Source organism: Colletes latitarsis, chromosome 2 (genome assembly GCF_051014445.1).
Source record: "Colletes latitarsis isolate SP2378_abdomen chromosome 2, iyColLati1, whole genome shotgun sequence".
NCBI classification, from domain to species: Eukaryota; Metazoa; Arthropoda; class Insecta; order Hymenoptera; family Colletidae; genus Colletes; species Colletes latitarsis.
In genome coordinates this window covers 28,667,007-28,688,664 of record NC_135135.1, presented here as the reverse complement: position 1 = coordinate 28,688,664, position 21,658 = coordinate 28,667,007, and the positions used below count along the sequence as shown (strand labels likewise).

The window sequence follows — 21,658 nt, the reverse complement described above, 5'->3', positions numbered from 1 at the left end:
GACCTTACACCTTAAATTAAAAAATTTCAAATTATTCTGAAAAAATTATTTTTTGTTGCGAGGGTCGATTACAATCATTTTTGGTGGATACACATACCCTCGAAATCCTACGCGCTTTCGAGAAAAAAATTCCTAACCGAAAGTATGATGTGTGGCCAGAAATGTTTCCTTAAAATTTCATGCGCATATATAAATTGTCTAAGCCTCTGTCTAAGACAAAATAACAATTTTACGTCAACACAGTCGAATGTAGAGCATTCTAACCCATTCAATAAATGGCGATCTTCTAAATTTCGATCGAGTCAATGGAGGAAGAATAAAAATCCATAGAATGTTATAAAAATTTCGGATAAATAATTTCTATTCGATAGCAGGCGGTAAAGGGACGAATGTGGAAAACGGAGAGACTGTTAAAACGCAATTACGAGCGGAGAACGGCGAAAAAAATGAGCAACAAGTATCCCGTAAAGAGAGAAAAATGCTATATCGTGGCGGCGCAACGTGTCGTTGCGAAAAACGCGAAGGTGGGTGGGCGACGGTAATTACGCTCGCGGGGGCGGGAAAGAGGGTCGGTCGACGCGAGCCCCGAAACGAAATAATTCCGTGGCGCAAAACAATGGCTGGGGGAGAGGCGGGGACGAAGGCAGAAAATCCGAAATACGAATAGGAAGTACCCGGTTGGTCCCGTGCGCGCACAATCGCGGAAAGCAAGGCAAATGGGATGTAAATCTTGGTTCGCTTTGCATTATGTCATTTCGACGCGGAGGCGAAACGGTCGTAAAGCGTGGGCGGGAGCGGCGCGGCCGCAGGATTATACGAGAGAACTACGCGGCGGCGGCTTTTACGAGCCACGTCCCCGCGTGAAAATCCTCCTGCCAGCTATTTAGCCGGTTATGTGACCGTTCGACGATGAACCGAATCGTTACAAGGGCCGGTCGGGTCGTTCACCCGAGTAGAATGATACTCCGTCGATGCTCCGCGACATCGTCGACACGACCGATTTCTTGCATTTGGGGGTAGTTTATTGTAAACTCGCCCCAATGCTGCGTAATGACCCGTGCACCGAGCCAATACGCACTGCTCGGACAAAAAGATTTATGGTTTTGCAACAACAGTACGACCTGTCAGCAATTTTTCACCATTTTCCGCTAGAGTGGGGACAGTTGGAAATTTGTGTTTATCGAAATTTCAATTTATATCTCATTCTCTTAGCGTCTTTTAGGATAAGACTACCATTTAGTAACATAGGAAGACACCAAAATAAGACGAAAATCAAGAATACCAATTTGTTGATGGAGGCTTCGTTAAAAAGTTATTAACAATTAAATTAAAAAATTTCAAATCGTTCTGGAAAAATTATTTTTAGTTGCAGGGGTCAATTGCAAGCATTTTTGGTCAACAGACATACCCCCGAAATCCTACTCAGTTTCGAGAAAAAAATTCAGTACGGGCGGAACTTTAAACGTTGATAACTTTTTAACGAAGCCTCCATCGATAAATTGGTATTCTTGATTTTCGTCTTTTTTTGGCCTCTAGAATCTCCCATTAAAATTTGTCCCAGGGGTGGCCGAACACCCTGTATAGATCCGTCTTCAACAAATTTTCTCAAACGATAGAAGTAAATCATAAACGCAAAGTATCCCGACGATCCTATTCGGAAAAACAAAGAAGAATTCTTCCGCAAAAGGGGCAAAATGGAACGGTTGAGTCGAGGGAGTCGATTCAGGATCCAAAAAATGCCGCGCCACCGAAGAAAGATGATCCTCTGGACCACTCTTCGGCAGTTATCCTTGGAGTACTGAGAGGTTCTAACGGGCCTGCAGTTTTCCTTCGTCTATTCTGGGCACTTATGGCAACTTCTCCACCCTCCTAGCGAGGCCCATTTGTCTTACTTTAAAAACCCCTCTTTCTTCTTTCTTTCCCCCTCTCGCTCTCTTTTCCCATCATCTTTTCGCTTCTTCCACCTTTCTATGCATTTTCTCGCTCAGGAAACCGGGGATGGTAGCAATGCTTTGACTTTGGAACACGATTACGCGAAAACTATCGCATTTACAAAGTATTAGGATATGGAGAACGTTGTAACTTCGAAGCAATTCGAACGAAGAAGTAACCTTGACCGGCCAAACTATTTGGCGCGCACGAATTCTAGCTTTTCCGCGATTATCTTTCGAGTGTCTTTCTAGTGTATAGTCGAACGTGCACCGATGTTCGACGGTAATAATTTACTCGAATACGTGTTTTATATTTACCGCGTGGCCATCGATTCTCGTTTTACGCCGCGTTGTTGCCAACGAAATACGAATACGCTCCGTTCGAATGGCGGTACACGCTCCATCCTCGGCCTCGACTCGATATCTTCGTCGCGAAAGCGCCTCAATCTCGACAATTCGACTTTTCCAACAGTTCGACCGGCGGATAGACACTTCCGTGCGCCAACAAACGCGTCGAATTGTTTCGATAAATTTTTCTGCGGGCCTTTCGACGAGGTCTAACGACGACTTTCAGCTGTAGCAGATGATCGCTAAAGAACGTATTTTATATTTATCGTCGAGCAGTAACATCGATTCCCGTTTTATACATAGTATCGTTCCTGCAGAATACGGTCGGTTTCTCTCGAAACTTCGACCCGATAACAGGAACGTTTGCAACGAGAACTGTCTTGACCTCGATTTTCCAAATACTTCCGCGTGCAACTGGAAGAATATACGCAGGCTCGCGGAAGTACTCCAACGCTTCGACGTAAAATATTTATATGGACCAGATTATAATTGCAGGTTGATAAACAAGCCTGATAACACTTTTCTGTCATCAAAATTCCTCGTAAAATATACGACTGCTCGTGTTATATTATACATCTTTCGATAAAACTGTTCTCATGATTAGATAATAATAATTATATCGAAAAAAGGGGAAAGATTCAGACCCTGAACGCAACGAGACGTAACAAAGTTACGGTTTCTGGTACTCTGGTAATTTTTCTCGTCGTCCGTGCTAGAACAAGCAATCGTATACGCCCAACGCGTGGGCAAAGTTACAAGCAGACGCAAGAAATATGTTCTTGATCTCGTCCGATACAAAAGGTAGTTTATTACTTTCCTTGACCTATCGCGTTAAGAAGGTTTCGCGAGAGACAATGTAGAACAGGAGAGAGTCGAAGGGTCAAAGTGTACAGGATTCTTAACGATTCGTACGTAATGTCCATTGTAAAAATTCAACGACCGGGAGTTAAATAGAGAGACGTTCGTGCAGAAGCGTGATCCATTGTGGGAGGGGGGACGGGAATTGGAATAAATTGTCGCTCGGTGCACTTCGCTTACCGAAACCGTCAAAGGGCTGTTACAACAATGCTCGCGTCGGGTCGGGTATAGAGAACAGGGAACGATGATGGATCCGGTCGCGGAACAAAAGGAACGAATTAAAACGCGCGCAACGGTGGATCAGTAAATTAAAATGTATGAACAGAGGGAATCCCATCGACAGCATGGCGAAACAACCGAGTATCGACGATTGCGACAACACAGGACGATTAAATCGAAATTAATATGTTTGGGGGCGCTGTTCGATCACGCGGAATTGTATTCTATCGGTGTCGTACTTACCACTTCGACGACGCTCACGATCAAGTTGAAACGCTTCTGGTTACGCGCCAAATTCTTGGAGAACATATCGATTTCAGGGTGAATCAGCACAAGCGTAGGAAACCTAAAATAACAGAATAAAATAAGATCAATTTAGAAAATTGTATATATATTTTAACGCGTTAAATTATGGAATATTTCTATTCTTTATACTGTAATTTAAACAGACGTCGTGACGAGTGGTTAATTATGTCGAAGATTAGAACATTGGAAACTGCTTTGCTCGAATTTTGACCGCGTTTCGAACAATCTGACCCACCGTTCGATAGGGAAAAACGTTTTCCAGCGGATCGCGTGCTTTTGACACCCGAAAAGCTGTCGTTCCCAACGCGCATCGACGAAGAAAAAGAACGTACAAACAAGTTTCGCAACTGCGCGTTAACTCGTTACTCGTACGAGCGTTAGATTCATGGACACTATGCAAGGCGGTCCGCTAACTATTAACACCTCGATTGTTCCCAAAAATAGAGCGCTCGGAACGAAATTTTGTTGGAGAAATTTCGTCCCGACGGAAAGCTTTTAAAGCGTATGAAATTCTGCTTTGTACTCGAAAGCAACGTTAATTATAAAACGTTAATTACGAAGGAATACTTATCGACGCGCGGTAATATTTACAATTAAAATTCTCGACGCGGAGGTATTACGAATGAGTAATAAACGCTTCAAGGACGTTTTGATCAGATTACACGATGAGATAAACAATGCAATTGCGCAGAATTAAGTGATCGAATTTTCATTTGCATAGAATAACAACGAAATTCACGGAGAGTTTATAATGAATATTTACCATGTTTATTCTATGACGTGAACTTTGAAGTATTCGTTTCTCGTCGCAATACGTATCGATGAAAATTATAGTCGCTTGATATCTTTCGGCCTAAACGAAGTTCGATGACTGATTATACTGAACAAACCATTTAGTTTCAAATTATTCTATATTTTTTTTTTAATTTTGAATCTTCAAGATGGTAAACTAATTTACTCGAATGAGAAAATCGTGTAAAATTAATACTAGAAAAACGACGAACTTGTGGACCACTTTAGAATAATAGTTATGTGGGCAATCTTCGACCCTTTCGCCACACTATTTTCGCTATCGGTAGAGGAATCTAACCCAAAGCTGTCCCGACCATAATTCTGCCCCAAGCTGAGCGCGACCTGACGCAAACGTAATCCAAACCTAATCCATTAGTCGACAACTGCAAGGTTCATGGGCATCCAAGCCTACTAATAGGGCCAATCCAATGACATATTCATTAAGATATATACGTATCAATTCTAAGGGGTCGTGTTGATGTATCAAACAGGTATCGATTAATCTTTCATTGAAATTATCAAGATATACTTGTCACCAATTTTCATATACCCTCAGAATGGGAATGCCAATTTTAACGAATTTTAATTTAACATTTTTTTACCACTGGCTACAATTTCGCAATTATAAGAAATTGGAATGTATAATAGACTTTTCAACTTGACATTTCGTCGAAAACGTCACGCGAGACTCGAACAACGTCCCTCACCGATCTCATTACTGGCAAGAATGATACTTTCGTCGAGTCGGATCCGTTATTCTGGTCGTCGGTTCAATTGTTAATAGCCCTTTCGCGAAGGGTGTACTCGACCTTGGAGCCCCTGGCTACGAACCGCATATCCCATCGCGCCAACCAGTATAGCCGGCTATAGCGCCACAAGCACGATCCAGAGAGCGCTTTATGGCTTTCATTAAAGCTCACGGAGCCGGTATAAGGACATATGTCCCCGGGGGTAATGGCGCTCGGATATAAGGAGGTCGGAGTATATGGGTTCAGAGACACGGTCGCAGGATTCCTCGCCCGTTGCTGAGAGTACGCGATGTTTACACGCGCGAGCGACCGCCCCGACGCTTTCGCAGACAATGAATCCGCATTACGACGCCCGCCCGACGCATTAAACTATAACGACTGAGAGGACGGTCGCCGGGACCGAACCTAGCCAAGCGGTTAGCCACTGTCGCATATCGCTCATCAACGGAGTCAGACAGTTCCAAGTCCTCGACGGTGCATGCGGACGATTCCTTTTGTTCACGCGCAATGGCCGATATACCACCACTCCAAAACGGGGGAACTGAAAATCCGAGGGGTCTACAATCATAAATGGAAGTAAAAATACCTGATTCAAATTCAAACAATGGATATTTTTGTATCCCCCATTGACGACAGGCGACATCATCGCCATTCTAATGACTGAATAATTCTGCTATTTGTAGAATAGAACACAGTGATACCTCGATAAATGTAGCTTAGAATTAAGCACGATCTTCGTTAGTTATACCTGATTGACAAACGTGAAGATTAAAAATTGAATTGAAATCGATGGTACAATAGCCCACGACATCTCGTTCAGATATGGCCAGGATTAGCTTGCGACGAAAACGCAACGAAAAAGTTTCCAAGAAGCGCGAGCTTCGAGAACCAACGAAACGATCTAAACGAGATTCGTGGCCGTACCTTTCAATGACATCCATTCGAAGGAGGCACTTTCAAGCTCCAGATACACCTTCGTGCCAAGGAGGAGGACGGCGGATCGCAAAGTGGCACGATCGTCGTACGTGCCGCGAAGCACAATTCGAAAATTGACCCTTCGACGTCGAGTAGCCCCGATTAACCCCGATAGCGAGGCATCGGACGAGCCATTGACGAATTCAAGTCTCTCCCCCTCCCCCTGAACCGGCAGCTGGGTCGGCGCTAATGCGATAGAGTTACGTAGTCGCGGTATATGCCTTAGCCACCCCCATTATATCAGTCTGGAACCCTTTGGGAAATTGTCTATGGCGGCGAACCGGGCCTCGATCAACCGTGAAATGTAGTCTGATACGTATTACCCCCGTTGCCCAGGCTATCGTCTCGTTATACACTCGAATGCCACGTTGCAGGCCGATCGAGCATCGCCTCCGATCCACTCGCGCGTACCGAGATCTCGATCTTGGGGATTAGGCGCACAGCACGCTACACGGTATGGCCGTGGAGTAATTTTTAGTTAATTGAAATCGGTTAATCCGCCAACCGGGTCGGACTTAATCCTGTACCGTGTGCGAATCGCGCTTAACTATCAACGGTCCGGCGCCAACGAGGCTAATAGATTGTCGAGTCTGGATTAGGGGGATGTTTACTTTCTAACGATCGAGCAACTGCCTCTGTTCGACCAACGTTTACCACATTTTTCTGGTAAACACATAGGCTGGTGAGTCTTTTCCAAAATTCGCTTATTAAATTATAATCATCGATACAGTCGATGTTTCGAGCGATTTCTGAGAAAATAACTTGTAACTCTTCGTTGGAAGCACATGGTGTTGGTTATATCTGGGAAATATTGAAAAGAGAAATCCACAGAGTTATCCTAGACGGAGGAAGATATCCTATTAACGCGTAACGAAGGTTTCATAAAATGCGACCATATAGTCCCGGTATTGCAGCGAACGTGTCGAGCAATAAAGTTCTGAATGGAACACCCGTCGACGCAGTGTCGAAACCACCGCAAGGAATCTCTAAATTTTAACTCGAAATGGGACTCTGACAACAGGGAGTATCGTTAAAGCGATTCCCAAGAGTCGTTGAAACTTCACCGCGGAGGAATTTATCGCGTTGGAAGTCCGAGGAACCGGACCGTTTAGTGACGATTCTCTGGTCAAGTTTCCGTCGTTACGTCGCTTGTTGGCGACCAGAAGATGGTCGAATTTCGTTTCGAGGACGCGAACGGTCCCGAAATACAGATCGTTACCGTCTTCCCGAACGCTTAACAGCCTGGAAAGTTTGTCGAACGGTCGAGAAGGTCCCAAACCCACTGGAATAAGAGCGCGCTGAAAGGCGCGGAAAACTGAAAGCCGAAAGGGTAACGGCCCTCTTCTTTCGCGTCGCGAAAGTTTCGTCGCCGTGCTACGGTCTCCCTACGAAATCATCCGCGGGAAACTTTATCAGGGACGCGCCATCTTTCAGCAGGCCCGTATAACGGGCGTTATAACCCGACGTTAGGAGAGATAGGTGAACCGGGAATGATTCACGAGCGACGGAAATAGAACTATGACCGTTTCTCGACCCCGTGTGCTGGCTCTCGAGGCTCTCGAGCCCCGAGGAGCCCGTAAGACGACCGCCGGTGTAGTACGAGGCCGAACCCACCTTTCGGCTTCTCGAAAAACGCACCACGCACTCTTTCCCACGCCGATCTCGAGTCCTGAGTCGCCATGTCGGGCCTCGATGATTCCTTCGATCGATTTGGATCGCGTTTAACACATTTCTTTCATACACTTTTTTTATGTTCGTATTTGCAAACAAAGTACGAGACTATGGAACACAATGTCGCGTCATCTGCACCTCGACGGAACTCCATTTATCCGAACCCGTCGAGAGACACACACAGCTCGAACACAGTGGAACCCCGTTTATTTGAACTCCATTTACTCGGTGCCCAATTAACCGATCTGTATAATTGAATTTGCTTATCTGAACGCAGACTACGGTTATTTGAACGGTAAAATGAATAGATAGTGGGGTGAATTAGCAAACTATTATATGAAAGATCCAATTATATAAATTGTTTGTCTCCAGACGGTTTCGGTTAAATGGAGTACCAGTGCATGTTATTCGAAATATTCGGTTCATTTGATAGGTTTTATTTGTACGTTGTTAAAAGTATGTGCTATATTAAAAAAGGTAATGCAGATATAGCACGGTTTGTTGGACTTTATAGGTCACAGAAAGTAATTAAGAGGAAATATATTAAATTAATTCTGTAGTGGAAAGTAAATAGATTCCTGGCACAAAGCCAACAAAATAATAATTAACGTGTTAAGTTTGAAAGGACCATACGGTTGGAGATTGGAATGGTCTTTAGGTCCTATTTGAAATCATAGCGATTCACGTGACCAAAGGAATTCCAAATCGATCGAAGAACGGATCACTGTCGCCTGCAATTAGGAATTTCGTTTCGGATATTAACGGAAACGTGTTTCTCTCCTTCACGCTAACACAAGATATGGATAAATTCTCTTCGTTCGCCGAGGACGTGACGCTCGCCCGCTTCTAGCGCATCTCGCGGCACTGTCAAGGTAAATTAACGATTAACAGTCCCTCTAACTAAGTGGTTTTTAACCAGGGCTCCACGAACCCCAATTGGGACCACAAATTCATTTCTAGAGGCTCACAAACTTGTAATATAAATTCTTATCTAGTAATTCGTAGGTAAAGAAGTTAAGAACCACTGTTATAACTAACATTTAATATTTTCTACTTAACGGTGCAAAATACTAATGCCGCTATTAATTTCTAATTAAATACTCGCTGAATTCTTTGGATAGAGTAACGCACACGAGCACATTTAAATGATTTTACACGTTACTTTCCAAAATATAATTTTGCGTCGCGCGATCATAAAGCAAAACCGGTTGTCGGGATCGATCGGAATATTAGACATAGTTTGCTATCTATTTGCTGGCGCGTTATCCGAGTTCTCTATCCAAGTAATTCGCGGCACAGTACACGCTACAAAGACTAACCATCGATCTTCCCGACATTGTTTTGCTTGCAGCTTGCACATCGGGACATTCATCGTGTTTTGTTTTGTTGTAGCCTCATCCACGTACCTTCCCAATACCCGTTCAGGTTCCTACATACGCGCCCTCGTCTTCTCCGTTCTCCTCGGGCTCTCCAATTTTCTACACGGCGTTTCCATTCCCCGACCAATCCAAACGTCTCGAACGTTCGCGACGAGGAAGCTGCGCCTTCCTTTCGTTCGCCGACTTTCGGACATACCCGTTCGCCTGTTTCGTCCAGCGTATCCAGCACCCGTACGTGCCTCTTATTTTTCTTCTGTTTCTTCGCCGCTGCCTCGTTTCGAGCCCGCGACGAGCCACGCCGTCGATTCTGAAAAGTAAGTACCGTGTCGCTTCAACGATTCGCGAAATACTGTCGAGAACCGAGATGACGACACCGATAACTGCGAACTAAACGACGCAAGAGGTAAAGCGAACCATCAGTTTAGGTCCTTGGCTCGACTTTGGTTGTTTGGGTCAATTTAGATGCTTGGTATGTGCTCGACTCGCTCAATGATAAACAAGAACCTAAGAAGCGGGGATATCCCCCTTGTCTCTTGCTATGTTTACTTTGCAGGTACGCTACCATCTCGCCTTTCGATCGACTTCTTTCTTTCGTATTCCAGTACTCGAGCAGTTCGACCATCGTTGAGGATAACAACCGCGCAATTTCCCAAGCATTATTGTAGAGATTTCAAAGCATACTCGAATATTCAAAGTTCAACACTGGACCACGGATGATAATTACTATACGTTGCAGGAAAGAATTATCAAATTCCAGGCTCGTTCGATCCCCAGTTTCGTCGCGGCGGAAAAACTCTCGAACTGCTGCTCTCCCCGAGTACTAATTGCAACGTTGATGAAGCTTGTATTTCCGTGCAGAATCCCGGCCACAATTTCCAGAACACAGAGAACGCAATCGCTGAAAGTTCATTCTTCGTTCATGTTCGAAAACGCAGAGGCCGGTTCTTTCAATTTTCTTTTACGTTTTGTACGTCTATCTTTTTTTTCTTTCATTCGTTCTTTTGGCGGATAGTACCGTCGCGTTTCCCGCGACTCCGGCGAAGTAATTCCTAGATTAATAAACGCGGAAACCGATGTAATACCCGGCCTGGGTCTCCCTGGAGTCCTTAGATAGCGGCGTATCGCGGGGGAACGCGGAGGAATGGTCGTTCCGCGAGAAGGAACGCCGATGAAAAAGGTGGAAAGGGCGGAGGAACGTCGGAAAAAGAGTGCCTTGGGATATGAGCTTCGCGATATCCGCGCCGGAGCTCTTTTGCTAACTTGCTGCAACCTCGGCGCCGAGAGAGGAAAAAGGAAGCTGGCCTGGGTAAAAAAGCAAACCGCCGAAACGCAAAGAGCTTGGCGAGAGAAAGAACTGGCAACGATCGTCGAGAAAAATCGCAGAAACGATTCTACGATACCGGATTGCGGCTTCGAATTGGCCGCGCGCGTGCATCGCGAGAATCCTAATTCCATAATACTATCATTAGCACGCCGTCATTACTCCATTATTACCCCTTCGTTATTTTCCCACCTTGCACGCTCATTATTAGGGTCATTAACTCGTTAAACACTGAGTTATTGCTTCCCCAAAATTGATGTTTATTTTCTACATCGATGGCATACAACGAACCACGAGCTTGGATGTTTCTTCAAATTCAAATAAAATGTCGAAACACAATTTGTCGAAGACATTTGTTACTCCTCACACGGTGAATATTATTTACTAATTTTGTTCGCGAAAAGAGAAACAGTTATAAAGTAAACCCTGAATGTTATAGCCAAAGTAGCAAACTGGCACCTTTAAGGTTCGGTGCAGCCGATAGATTGCCGTTTTCTGTTTTCCACTCGCGTCAGCTACACCCACCGAGCCACGAAGATTTACACACACGCGTTCGGTGCAACGTGTGCAAGATACGCGGCCTTAACGCCACTATAATGGACTTGCAAACTATTCAACGCGCGGTAACACGGCTAACTTAGCACGGTTTCGAAGCCGGGTCTCACCCCGGCTGCAGGACACTCGCAACGAATCCGAAGACAACGCAAGTGCTGACTATCGCGTGTTAGGGAAACTCGTTAGCCGGCAGTCGTGTCGGGAATTCTACGGGATGAAAAATAAAAGGAAGGATTAACGACAATTAAACTTATTCTGCGCGGAAACGGCGAAAGCACGGATGGAAAGGAAGCTCGCTAATGGTAGACAAAGAATCGTTTCCGCGGTCCCGTTCTTTGACGATCGAAATCAATTACAGGGACAAACCGCAAACGCGTCGATCCGAGAGAGGCGCGGGGATAGAAATTGAATTTTCCGTTTTATCGCGTGCGCGCGCGGGAATTATTTTTTAATCGTCGCGTATTAATGCCCCGATAAATGCACGAGAACGCGCCGGTAAGCCCCCGAAGTCGTTTCGTCGGCAGCCAGGGGACAAGAACGAAACTCGACGACTTTAACGGTCATAGATAAACCTAATGGCCCGTGCTAATTAGAAGCAAAGACCATTATCGGCCATTCCCCGACTGGCAAAAACAAATTTGTCGACCGCATCTATTACCGATTCCGCTTGTTTGCTGCGACGCGGATCCGATTCGTGTCGTTTCGCCTCCGGACGATATACTTTTAATTAAAAATGAACATCGCCCTCCTCTCGACGCCTCATCGACGAACCACGTGACGTTAAACCGAGTATATACAAAAGATATATACGGTTTATCAGCAAATGGAGAAAATTGTATCGACTAACAGCTAAAAATGTCTCCTTTTAAATCTCAATGACGCATAATTCGACTTGCACGAAAAGCTACAGAACAAATTAACTACGCAAGGACTGCGCTGTGATTATTATTATCGTTAGCAAGCTTTCTTCGTCTCTAGTCTCGTCGAGCCCCTGAATGCCTTGAACCGGGAGAGGATTTCGAACATAGAGCATTCACCGGGGCCGGCTAATTGTTACTCAGAGGCGTAGATAGGAACGGCTGCGGTAGAAGCATACGATCTACGGTGTTCCGGCTTAATCATTCGCTACTTAGTCCAGAGTTATCTCTCCCGCCCGTTGACCGAACTTTCCTCCTACGGCGTCGGTTCCCCGGGGAACTTGGCGACCTCGATGCCCCTCGGATAAACTTAATGGATCCGGGCTAATTAGGCCGGAAAGTCCGGGAGAGCAAAGGCATCGCCCGGTAAGTACCTTTCGCGGCCCACGAATAATTTCGACGGCCACTTCCTGCCGCAGGAGAGCCCCGGGAGATGAAGCGATTCGCCGACCAACTTCATCCACGCGCGTCCCGCGTCCTGGACCGTCAACAGCTCGACAGCGTCAACTAGTTTGCTCGAACACTCGCCGTGGAGCGTCCATTTCCGGTTGAAGAACGTCCCCCGGAAACGGGGAGGCTCGCGCCCTGCGACGCCGGCCAGCATTCATCCCGTGGATCCTTCTGAACAGGTATAATAATCTTCTTTTCCACTCTTACCTTGCACGTAGCGATCGAAGCTCCGCACAAGGAAGAATTAAACATCTGAAAAAAATTACGTTGGATCAGATGTGATTTTAGATGCAATATTTGATTTTAATGAAACGAATCCTGAGTACCGAACGGACTGGTATCTATCTACACAAAAATGGAGACTAAGGTGGTCAAGTTTAGAGTTTCAAGTTTTAATCAATCGAACCTTCTCTGTTCTCGTTACAGAACACCGTCGAGCGGTTTCGACGTCGTCCCGGAGCGTGAACGAGACGAGAACGCAGGAGATCCCGAGGAATGAGCGACACCGTCGAATGAAAACAGCGTGCTCACGGACGAGAAGAGGATTCGTCGTTCGAAAACAGTGGGAAAGAAAGAAAGGGAAGCAAAGAACCTTCTCTTCGTTTCCTCTCGATGCAGCCTCCCCCCCTCGTCCTCGACCGCCCGATTGAAAAAGGACACGAGATAAATGTCAATTTTGATGAACGACCGTTGAACATATTCCGGGATGCTTGGAAGATCAATTATGAAAGAAAGTTTAACCCCGAATTAAAAGGAATATTATATTGTTCTCCTTGCAATTCGTGAAACAAAGTAATTGGTTTTAGATGCATTACTTGATTCTAACAAGATCCAATAATTTGCACATACTCGAGCCTCTGAAAACCTAAACGTCCGACCCAATACGAGTCGTATTCCCTTCTAGGTCTGATCTTTCTTTATCCAGCTAATAATAAAGAACGTTATCGACACTGCCCTTCCGTTGCTTTCTCGTGATCCTCTTTGAAAAATGGCTATCAGATTCATGATTATCTTTCTGCGTCAAAGCTCGGGGAAAAGGGAGGAGGACGAAGAGAGGGGACAGGCGTCGTAAACCATACTCGTCGAGCACGTGCGGATCGTTACAACGCCACGTGGACGCGACAATTTCGTTTTACGGGATCGTGGAAAGAAGGACTCGTCCCGGGCGATCCCGGATCCTGTAATAGGATTTCCGGGATCAACGAGTCTTCCTACGTGGCAGCCAATGTCTTCGTGGCAGGGGCGTAATTGCGCGGACTGTCGTGGAATCGGACAGTTCCGAAAGCCTTTCATCGCCTCCGTTCGTCGGAGATAAAAACTCGTTCGTCCGAAAGTACGATTTCTATGCGGCGTCTTTGTTTCGTAGTATATAAGGGGTCTTTGAATTTAGTGACGTCCTTGTCGGTAGCGATGGGATTGAACAGATCGCGAATAGCGTCAAAAATAACTTGAAACTTGCTTCAATCTCACGCGAATATCTACAAACGCAGTTCTTTCTAAGTACAATGCTTGATAAAATATTGCAATAATTATTGAAAAATTTAACACGGGTCACGATTATCAATTTCTATCTCTAAAATTAATGAAAAATGAACCTTGTAGAACCTGAACAAATAATAAAAGCACTTATAAATAGCATTTTAAAAATAAAATTGAAATTAAAGTTATAGTATATCCTTGTTCGATCGAAACGTATCAAACTCGTACCCGTCGCTACTTAGAACAAACGCTGCACGAACTCATTGTACTTCTTGTCTTCAATTGAACAATACTAAACGGAAAATCTATTTTCTTTTATTCGAAGAATTCACGAATAAGAAGGTAGTCGCTTTTAAAAAACAAAACAATGTTCTAAATAGAGCTTACATTAAAAAACCAAACGTGAGTGTGCACGTCGGATGCACTCTCCTCAACTGCGAGCAATAGATATCGAATTCGGTCCCGCAGCTGGTCGAAACTGATTCGACGAACGGAGCGCGACTACCCCGAAGACAGGCCAAGTGTTCGAAATCGAGTACGAGCCGTAAAAATGACGCTACTCGTACAAAGTCCAGGACGCTCTTGTACAAAGTATCCCTTGTATCCCCTTCGAACGACGCGTGTGTTGAGTGCCGATCGATCGGAAACGTCGATGGCCGGAGTGTGTCGTATGTTTCACCGGCGGCGGAAAAGGTCGGAAAGCTCGGTGAAAATTGCTCGACAAAGTCGTTCGCGTACTCTCGGGCTGCGTTATTACACCGAGTCTGGTGAAATCGAGCGGTACTTTAATTAACGGAGCTTCGCGGCGAGCATTGCCGTAAGAATCGTGGCGCCTCGAAGAAGGGCGAGTAATTACATTTTCGCCGTACCATCGCCGAATCGTAATGTCGGCCTCGATTGGCCCTGTCGAAACGATCTTCGACGCGGAGAAAGAAAAAAAAAAAGAAAAGAAAGAAAATTCGAAGAAAGGGGAAACAACGGAGCCTCGGGTGGGAAACAACGCGCGTCGATAATCAAGGCGAAGGCAACGATCAGCGAGTTACTCTTGTTAGGAGAGGAGCTAACTTACTCCGGAAGTCACGGACCGACTTCTTAGAGGAAGCTGAAATCTTTCTCGCGGCGATACTCGATGCTACTCGAATGGAATATCGGGTGTGATCGAACGAAAGAAGACTTTGAGGACAAAAGTTTCGATAAAATTGTGTAGTAACGCGAAAGGAAATTCATATTAATACAGACTGATGAATACTTTATAGCAAAAATATGAAATCAAAATTGGTAATTGATTTGTTCCCAAACAGGGGAATATTTGTAGAGAAATAAATGATAGTATTTGTAAACATAAACGTTTTATGAGTTACATTGAAATAATTAATAGCGTGTTTCCATTTACTTTTTGCTTTAAAAATTTGTTCGCGTAACTTGTATCATTAAAAGATTTCTGTTTTAACATTATTATAAATGAGGTTTATGTTACATAATATGTCTGAAAATGACCAATTTAATGATCGAAAGTGTTTATGTTTATAAATAATATTTGTCAATGAATATTCACATGTTTGTAATGTTCTCGAAACAGGACCAATAATTGTAGACCTGTTGAACGATATCAGTATATAATACTATGCAACAAAGGGTTAAAAATTGATTTGTATTGTAATTTGTGTCAATTTGACTAGCTATGTTGTATAATTTAACATTTCCCAGCGTCTACTGGTTCCATCACACTCCATATACAACGTTGAACCGATACAGGCTCTGGTTTCGCATTTCCAACGATCGGCTAACACACGCGCGTCATCTTTTTACATTTTATAGATGGTATAAAACGATCACGTACAGATAGTTGCCGAACGAACGAGCGAACAGAGTGTTCCCCAGCGTTCTCCTGCGTGAGATGTGGAAGTACTTTGCCACTCTAGCGACGCACCAAAAGAGAGACTATTTCTGAGACGAGAAGTTAATCGTGGTAGCGTATGATGTCCGTGCAAGCTTACTAGTGCCGCCGTGCTTTTCCATTATGAATTCATTTCGCGTCGCTCGTACCTATCGAACGATTTGTATGAAAGTCATCGTGAGTCATCGATGACTCGTCGTCCCGTCCGGCGTGGACGCGCCTTCGCGAAACTATATTATAGTTTGTAACGTATTTTGGTCTTTCAACGAAGCGACGATTGCTCCAGCGTCGAGCAGAAACTCCTACGAGATTCGTCTGAAACGTGAACTACGGTAGAACCTCGATAGTTGCAGGCAAAACGATGCTGGAAATGCCAATATCGAGGTAATCAAACATCAGGTACCCCATTACTACTCTGTTGCCACCATTTTTCGCTCGTTGCTAAGCGACCATCCCCTCCAACTCATCAACACGGTTCAATTAACGGGGTCTACGCGCGACCAGGTTGCATTTATCGAGGTTCCGCAATATACGAGAACACGTGGACGAAATAAGAGCTTAACCCTCTATTGGCGTACTGTGCCCGGTCTGTAAATCGATGAAAACCATGCTTACAAAGTTTATCGAGGAAATTTTACTTGAATTGCGCATGTTTTCTTATGGGTACGTCCAATAGCTCTGCAGGTTCAGTTGTACGTTGATCAGTTGGAATGTTAATTGATTCTCTGGCACGACGACCACGAATACATTTCTTTTCCTGAAAGATAAAATAAAATTCGTACAACAGAGGGTTAAATAAACAGAGAGAAAGAGAGAGAGAGAGAGGGAGAGAAAGAGAGTGAGAGTGAGTGAGAGAAAGAGAGAGAACAGAGAAAATAACGTCGCGTCGCGCTCGACCGCCATACAGGGCGACGGGTCTAGTCATAACGAACAAAAGAGGAATGTATTTTATGATATTTTATGCATAAAACGATCGTAAATCGAATATCGAATATAGAGGTTAGTCCAAGGTTAAAACTTAAGTAGAGGTGTATAAACGAGGACTCGAGGTGCAATGGCGCGTTGCATACATAGTCCACAGGGACTGAAGAGGCCGAGTCGATTGTTTCGTGCACGTGAACAGGGCAGAGCGACCGACGATGGTGAATAATAGTTAATTGAGCGACAGACGATCGTCGATTTCGCGCCATGATCGGGAAACGGAAGTAAAAGCGACCAATCTTTCGTTTCGTCGAACACCGAGCGCCAAACCGCAGAAATCCCGCCCTGTTCCGGACGAATAACGACTAAAAGCGCTACTGTAAAATATTGTATATTGTTTCGCGTTATTTATTTTTCAATGTTTCTACTAGGAGTCGCGTTTTTACGATACTCGAGAGAGAATTATCGCGTAATGTTATTAGCGACACGACGCTCGTTCTGGTCCGCGGTGCTGTGCCTATTCGTCGTGACGGAACAGAAAGAACAAAAGGATAACCTTAAAGAACTATAGACTTTCAACGACCATTGAGCCCGATAATAAATACGCCGCCGTTCGAAAATCCGGGATCACCCGTTGCTACGAACGCGTAAACCACGTTGCGAACAATTTTATAACAGCTCGAGCGAATCAGGTCTTTGGAACGGGGGCCACAATTGTTCAATGTAGCTGATAATTATCACCTCCCCACCCACATCCAAATGGTGCACTTACATGCGTCGCGAGAACAGCTCACCGTGGACCAGCCGAATTAGTAATGTTTATAAACTTCAACGTATTTCCAGCAGCTTTTGCAATGTGTAAAACTAACCAGAAAAAAAAGACCGACGCGAATCTAAATAGTCTAGGCGAGATTTAAGAGCGTACAGCTTGCGTACAGCGTTGAAGATTATTACGGACGTGCCGTCCGCCCTCAAATATGTCGGGTCGTCCGATGACACCGTGGAAGCAAGCAAGCTTGCCTTGTTCTCGAAAGTTGAATAATGTTAGTGATGAATGAAATAAAAAAAGAGAGTGTGTGAGAAAGAGATATGAGGGCCGACCAAACGATTCGTTTTTATACGACGCGTGACGCCGAACGATTCACGTTCGACGATAGTTAATAGAAGAACGAGGTGTGCACTATGGATCGTAAAGGCTAAATTCTAGCAGCACGAAGTACATTAACGGAACTTAATAGTGAAAATTGTCGTAAGGGAAAACGAAATGCTACAGTTAATTGTAACGAAAGCATAAGCCGCTGTTGATGTTTCCTAACTGTTAAGGTTTTGGTTAGGCAGTGAGGTTACATGTATTATAAATACACTTACCAATTATTAATGTAACATAATACAAAAGTAATTGAGATATATAAACGTATAAGCCATATAAACGCGACGCACATGAGGTTCTTTATTTTACGAAACGGCAGAAACAAACGCGTCTACAGTGCTACCAATCGCTTACCACGAACACAGTAGAGTCGTATTAATACCAACATACATTGATATTCCTAAGGCGCCAATTTCAACATTCCCCCCCTACATCAATGCGTCTAAAAGTAAAGGCTAATTATTTGTATTTAATAATTCCACGCAACTTAAAGGTTTAATTTTTGGCAATGCTTTTGTTAAAGTACCCGCGATCGTTTCGTTTGTACTCACGTGGATTATTTACAGTCAGCGTACGCTTGCAAATTACTATTTTCTTGTGTCTATGTGATTCTGTAATCCGTCGCTCTGTCTAATTCCTCATTTTTTTTATTAAAAATCACGTACACTTCGTTAAAACAATTGCTCTCTTTTGTTCGTTTCCACGGGCTACTAGCCTTACTTTGAATCAGTTTGAGAATTCATTAAAACGCACACAACTCTTCATGAAGATTTTCCATGATCCATAATTCGCATTTGTTAATTTCTCAAGTACTCATGATTTCTTTTTTTGTATTTTATCAACACGTGGCGCGAGATTACACTTAACCTCATATTTTTTGTAACCTGTTTAGCTACTGAAGCCACTGGACTCTAACCCATTACGGTTTTGATTAGGCAGTAAGGTTACGTGTATTATAAATACACTTACCAATTATTAATGTAATATAATACAAAAGTACGAGAAACATATAAACGTGTAAGTCACGTGAGGTTCTTTATTTTTCGAAACAGCAGAAACACACGCGTTTACAGCGCTACCAATCGCTTAGCACGAATACAGTAGGGTCGTCAATAACACCAAAATGCATCGATACAAGATGCAGATTTCGACACTAACAAATGGTCTTCGATTATCGTTTTGATACGGTCTGGTACAATAGGTACCGAAGACAAGAATTACAACCAGTACCAATTATTCGACGTCGTGAGAGGAAAAATAAACGAAGAAAATTAGTTTACCTAAGGCGCGAAATTTGTATCAAGTTTCATTTCAGACCGCGTACCGAAAAAATGCCTCGAATCCGTCGCGAATTACTACTTATAATACATTAAAGAGATGCCTATAGTCAACGTGTACGCGCTCCAGTGAATTCTTATTTCGATTTTGCGTTCCATATCGGATTCATGATTGTTACGGGAATCGTGTTATTATCGTGCAATAACACGCATGAAACAGTGCGAAATATTCGTCGAAATTTGGAGCAATCGTACCACCCACATACGTTTATGTAATGCTAACGACGTTAGTTACGATTTGATATATGACATACGTCAAAAACGAAGAATATTTTATTCGTCATATCTTTCATGCTTTGCCAAGTAAAATAATATAATTCCTGTGTTAAGTGTAATAGTCAATTATGTTTTAATAAAATCTGCCAAGATTCTAATTGTTTCTTTACCTTCTCTGCCGACGAACTTCATTGGGACTTAAGGATGATGCCATCTTTACTGCGAAAAAATTGAAATATTTCTTTATATAAAATTATAGTTTGAACCCTTACAAATAACATAGAACAGGTCACGTTAAAATGCTAGTTTAAAATTAGCTAGTTTTAAATGCTATATTTACTTTAAATGATAATAGTAGAAATATAAATGCTCTGTATTTTTTGATAATAATTTTAGTCAAGTTACTGTTATTGCATTGCTGAATAAAGAATCTAGTCTTTCACTCGTAGCTCGTGTTTTACGATTGTAGAAATTGAAAAAAATGTAATATTCTTAAATTTTTGTACAGGTGATTGTATAATTAAAGTTTCTTCAAACCTTACTGTAATGTCAATTGTGAAAACTCTGCTGTATTTGATATATTATCAATGATTTTACTATTTCACCCATTATCTGTAGTAAAGAAACACTGGTATCTCAATATGTATGTCCCATGATTGTAAACAGTATACTGTTACATTTAAAAGACACATTGTATGTATTTCACACACCTAGTATATAATAAGCTGAAAAATCGAAGTAATATCAAAAAATATATTCTTATAAAACCATTCTCAGACAATAGTAATATTGATACATACATGCAAAGTCTGAAAAATAATACAATCATCAATACAGCATGATAATTTTCATACAAAGTAAAATTTAAATAATATCTTGTGATGTTAAATATTACTAAGAATGTTGAAATTAACATGGACCTCATATATACACTTCAACAAACACAGACAATAAAATAACATAATCCTAAAGATTCTTATAGCTAACTATGGTATCCATCTTATGAAGAGAAGTTGAAAATGATCTTAACTGAACTTCTTGACTATTAGCAATGAAAACAGGCTGTGTTTCATCCCATTCTTTTGGAATACCACAATCGGGTACTGTGTATGTCAAGATGTCAAAAGAACATAAACAATCCAATAATGGAAGGAAACTCACTGTGCCTGAAACATAAAAAAGCAAGACAAAAGTTTTATAACCTCAACACTTCTTTTTAGCTTTCACAATGTCAAATGGAATACAAAACTTAGAATGCAAGAACTCACCTGTGATCTGACGTATCACTTCACGGATCTCCTTTTGTATAGTCTTTACATCTTTTGTTCCCACTTCTGGAAGATTCTTATTTATACTATCGTTTGTACCATTTGTAGTTTGACCTTCATAATCAACCTTAAAGTCCCACTTTTCTAAAACTTCTTTAGTATTAACATTTGTTATAACGAGCGTTATTTTTTGTACTTTTCGTTGCACGAGCCACTCTTGAATTTGACCGAGTACAGTGTCCAAAAATCCTTTAATTTTCGAGTCCGTTGACATTAAAACGAATAAGCCAAAGTGTTCAACAGGCTCGAACGTTTCTGGTGGATAAATGCCTCTTTGGTATAAAATGCTGTTCACCCCGTAATCTGCAACAAAAAAATAATCCGTTGGACGAAGGTTTCCTCCGAGACTCCAAGTAAACACATTCGAACAAATTACTAAATAATCGATGAACTTACGTAAATATTGTTTCACTAATTCTGCCGAACCTTTCAGCGTAATAGATCTCATTTTCTGCTGAGTCTCCGTCATTATTTACAAATGATTACCGCGAAAAACAATTAAACAAAGCAAATTTTCGTTCAAAAATGTTATGCTCAACTGGTTACAACCGAAGCCAGTTTATCATTTTTAAAACGTCCAATACACTGCCTACTGACCGATACTTCACCAATCAGAAAATAGAAATATTTGATTGGTTTTCAGAAAGTGCACGAACTAATAGTAGTTTAGAAAGTAAAGTTCAAGGAAAGAGTAGATCAATGGTGCTTAACCTTTCTTTTCTACGAACTCCTTTTAAAAATCTAATGGAACTTAATCCTTTCTGCGACATGTTCCTCAGAATAACCTGATTTAAACCTGATACTGAAGCAAAATTGATTCACATACCAGCGTTCTGCAAACAGCAATACATTATTGTAG

General features: G+C 42.8%; 2 protein-coding genes across 3 annotated transcripts in view; one reads left to right on the top strand and one right to left on the bottom strand.

Annotated features, from left to right (window-relative positions):
• Vn (membrane-bound neuregulin protein vein) overlaps positions 1 to 19,744 on the top strand; it is a 328,196-nt gene extending 308,452 nt beyond the window's left edge. For both annotated transcript variants that reach the window (XR_013081794.1, XR_013081793.1), the window contains exons 6-9: positions 8,647 to 8,721; positions 9,201 to 9,542; positions 12,441 to 12,650; positions 12,898 to 19,744. The gene's annotated coding sequence lies outside the window, so the exon portion shown is untranslated. The remainder of the gene's footprint in view (positions 1 to 8,646; positions 8,722 to 9,200; positions 9,543 to 12,440; positions 12,651 to 12,897) is intronic.
• A 498-nt stretch (positions 19,745 to 20,242) lies between these two features.
• On the bottom strand, positions 20,243 to 21,364 carry Mad2 (mitotic arrest deficient 2). Its single transcript, XM_076781366.1, has 3 exons — positions 21,196 to 21,364; positions 20,740 to 21,102; positions 20,243 to 20,637 (listed from the first exon to the last, which is right to left on the bottom strand). The coding sequence occupies exons 1-3, from the start codon at positions 21,266 to 21,268 to the stop codon at positions 20,438 to 20,440; spliced, it is 636 nt and encodes a 211-aa protein (XP_076637481.1). The 5' UTR covers positions 21,269 to 21,364; the 3' UTR covers positions 20,243 to 20,437.
• Between the last annotated feature and the right edge of the window lie 294 nt (positions 21,365 to 21,658).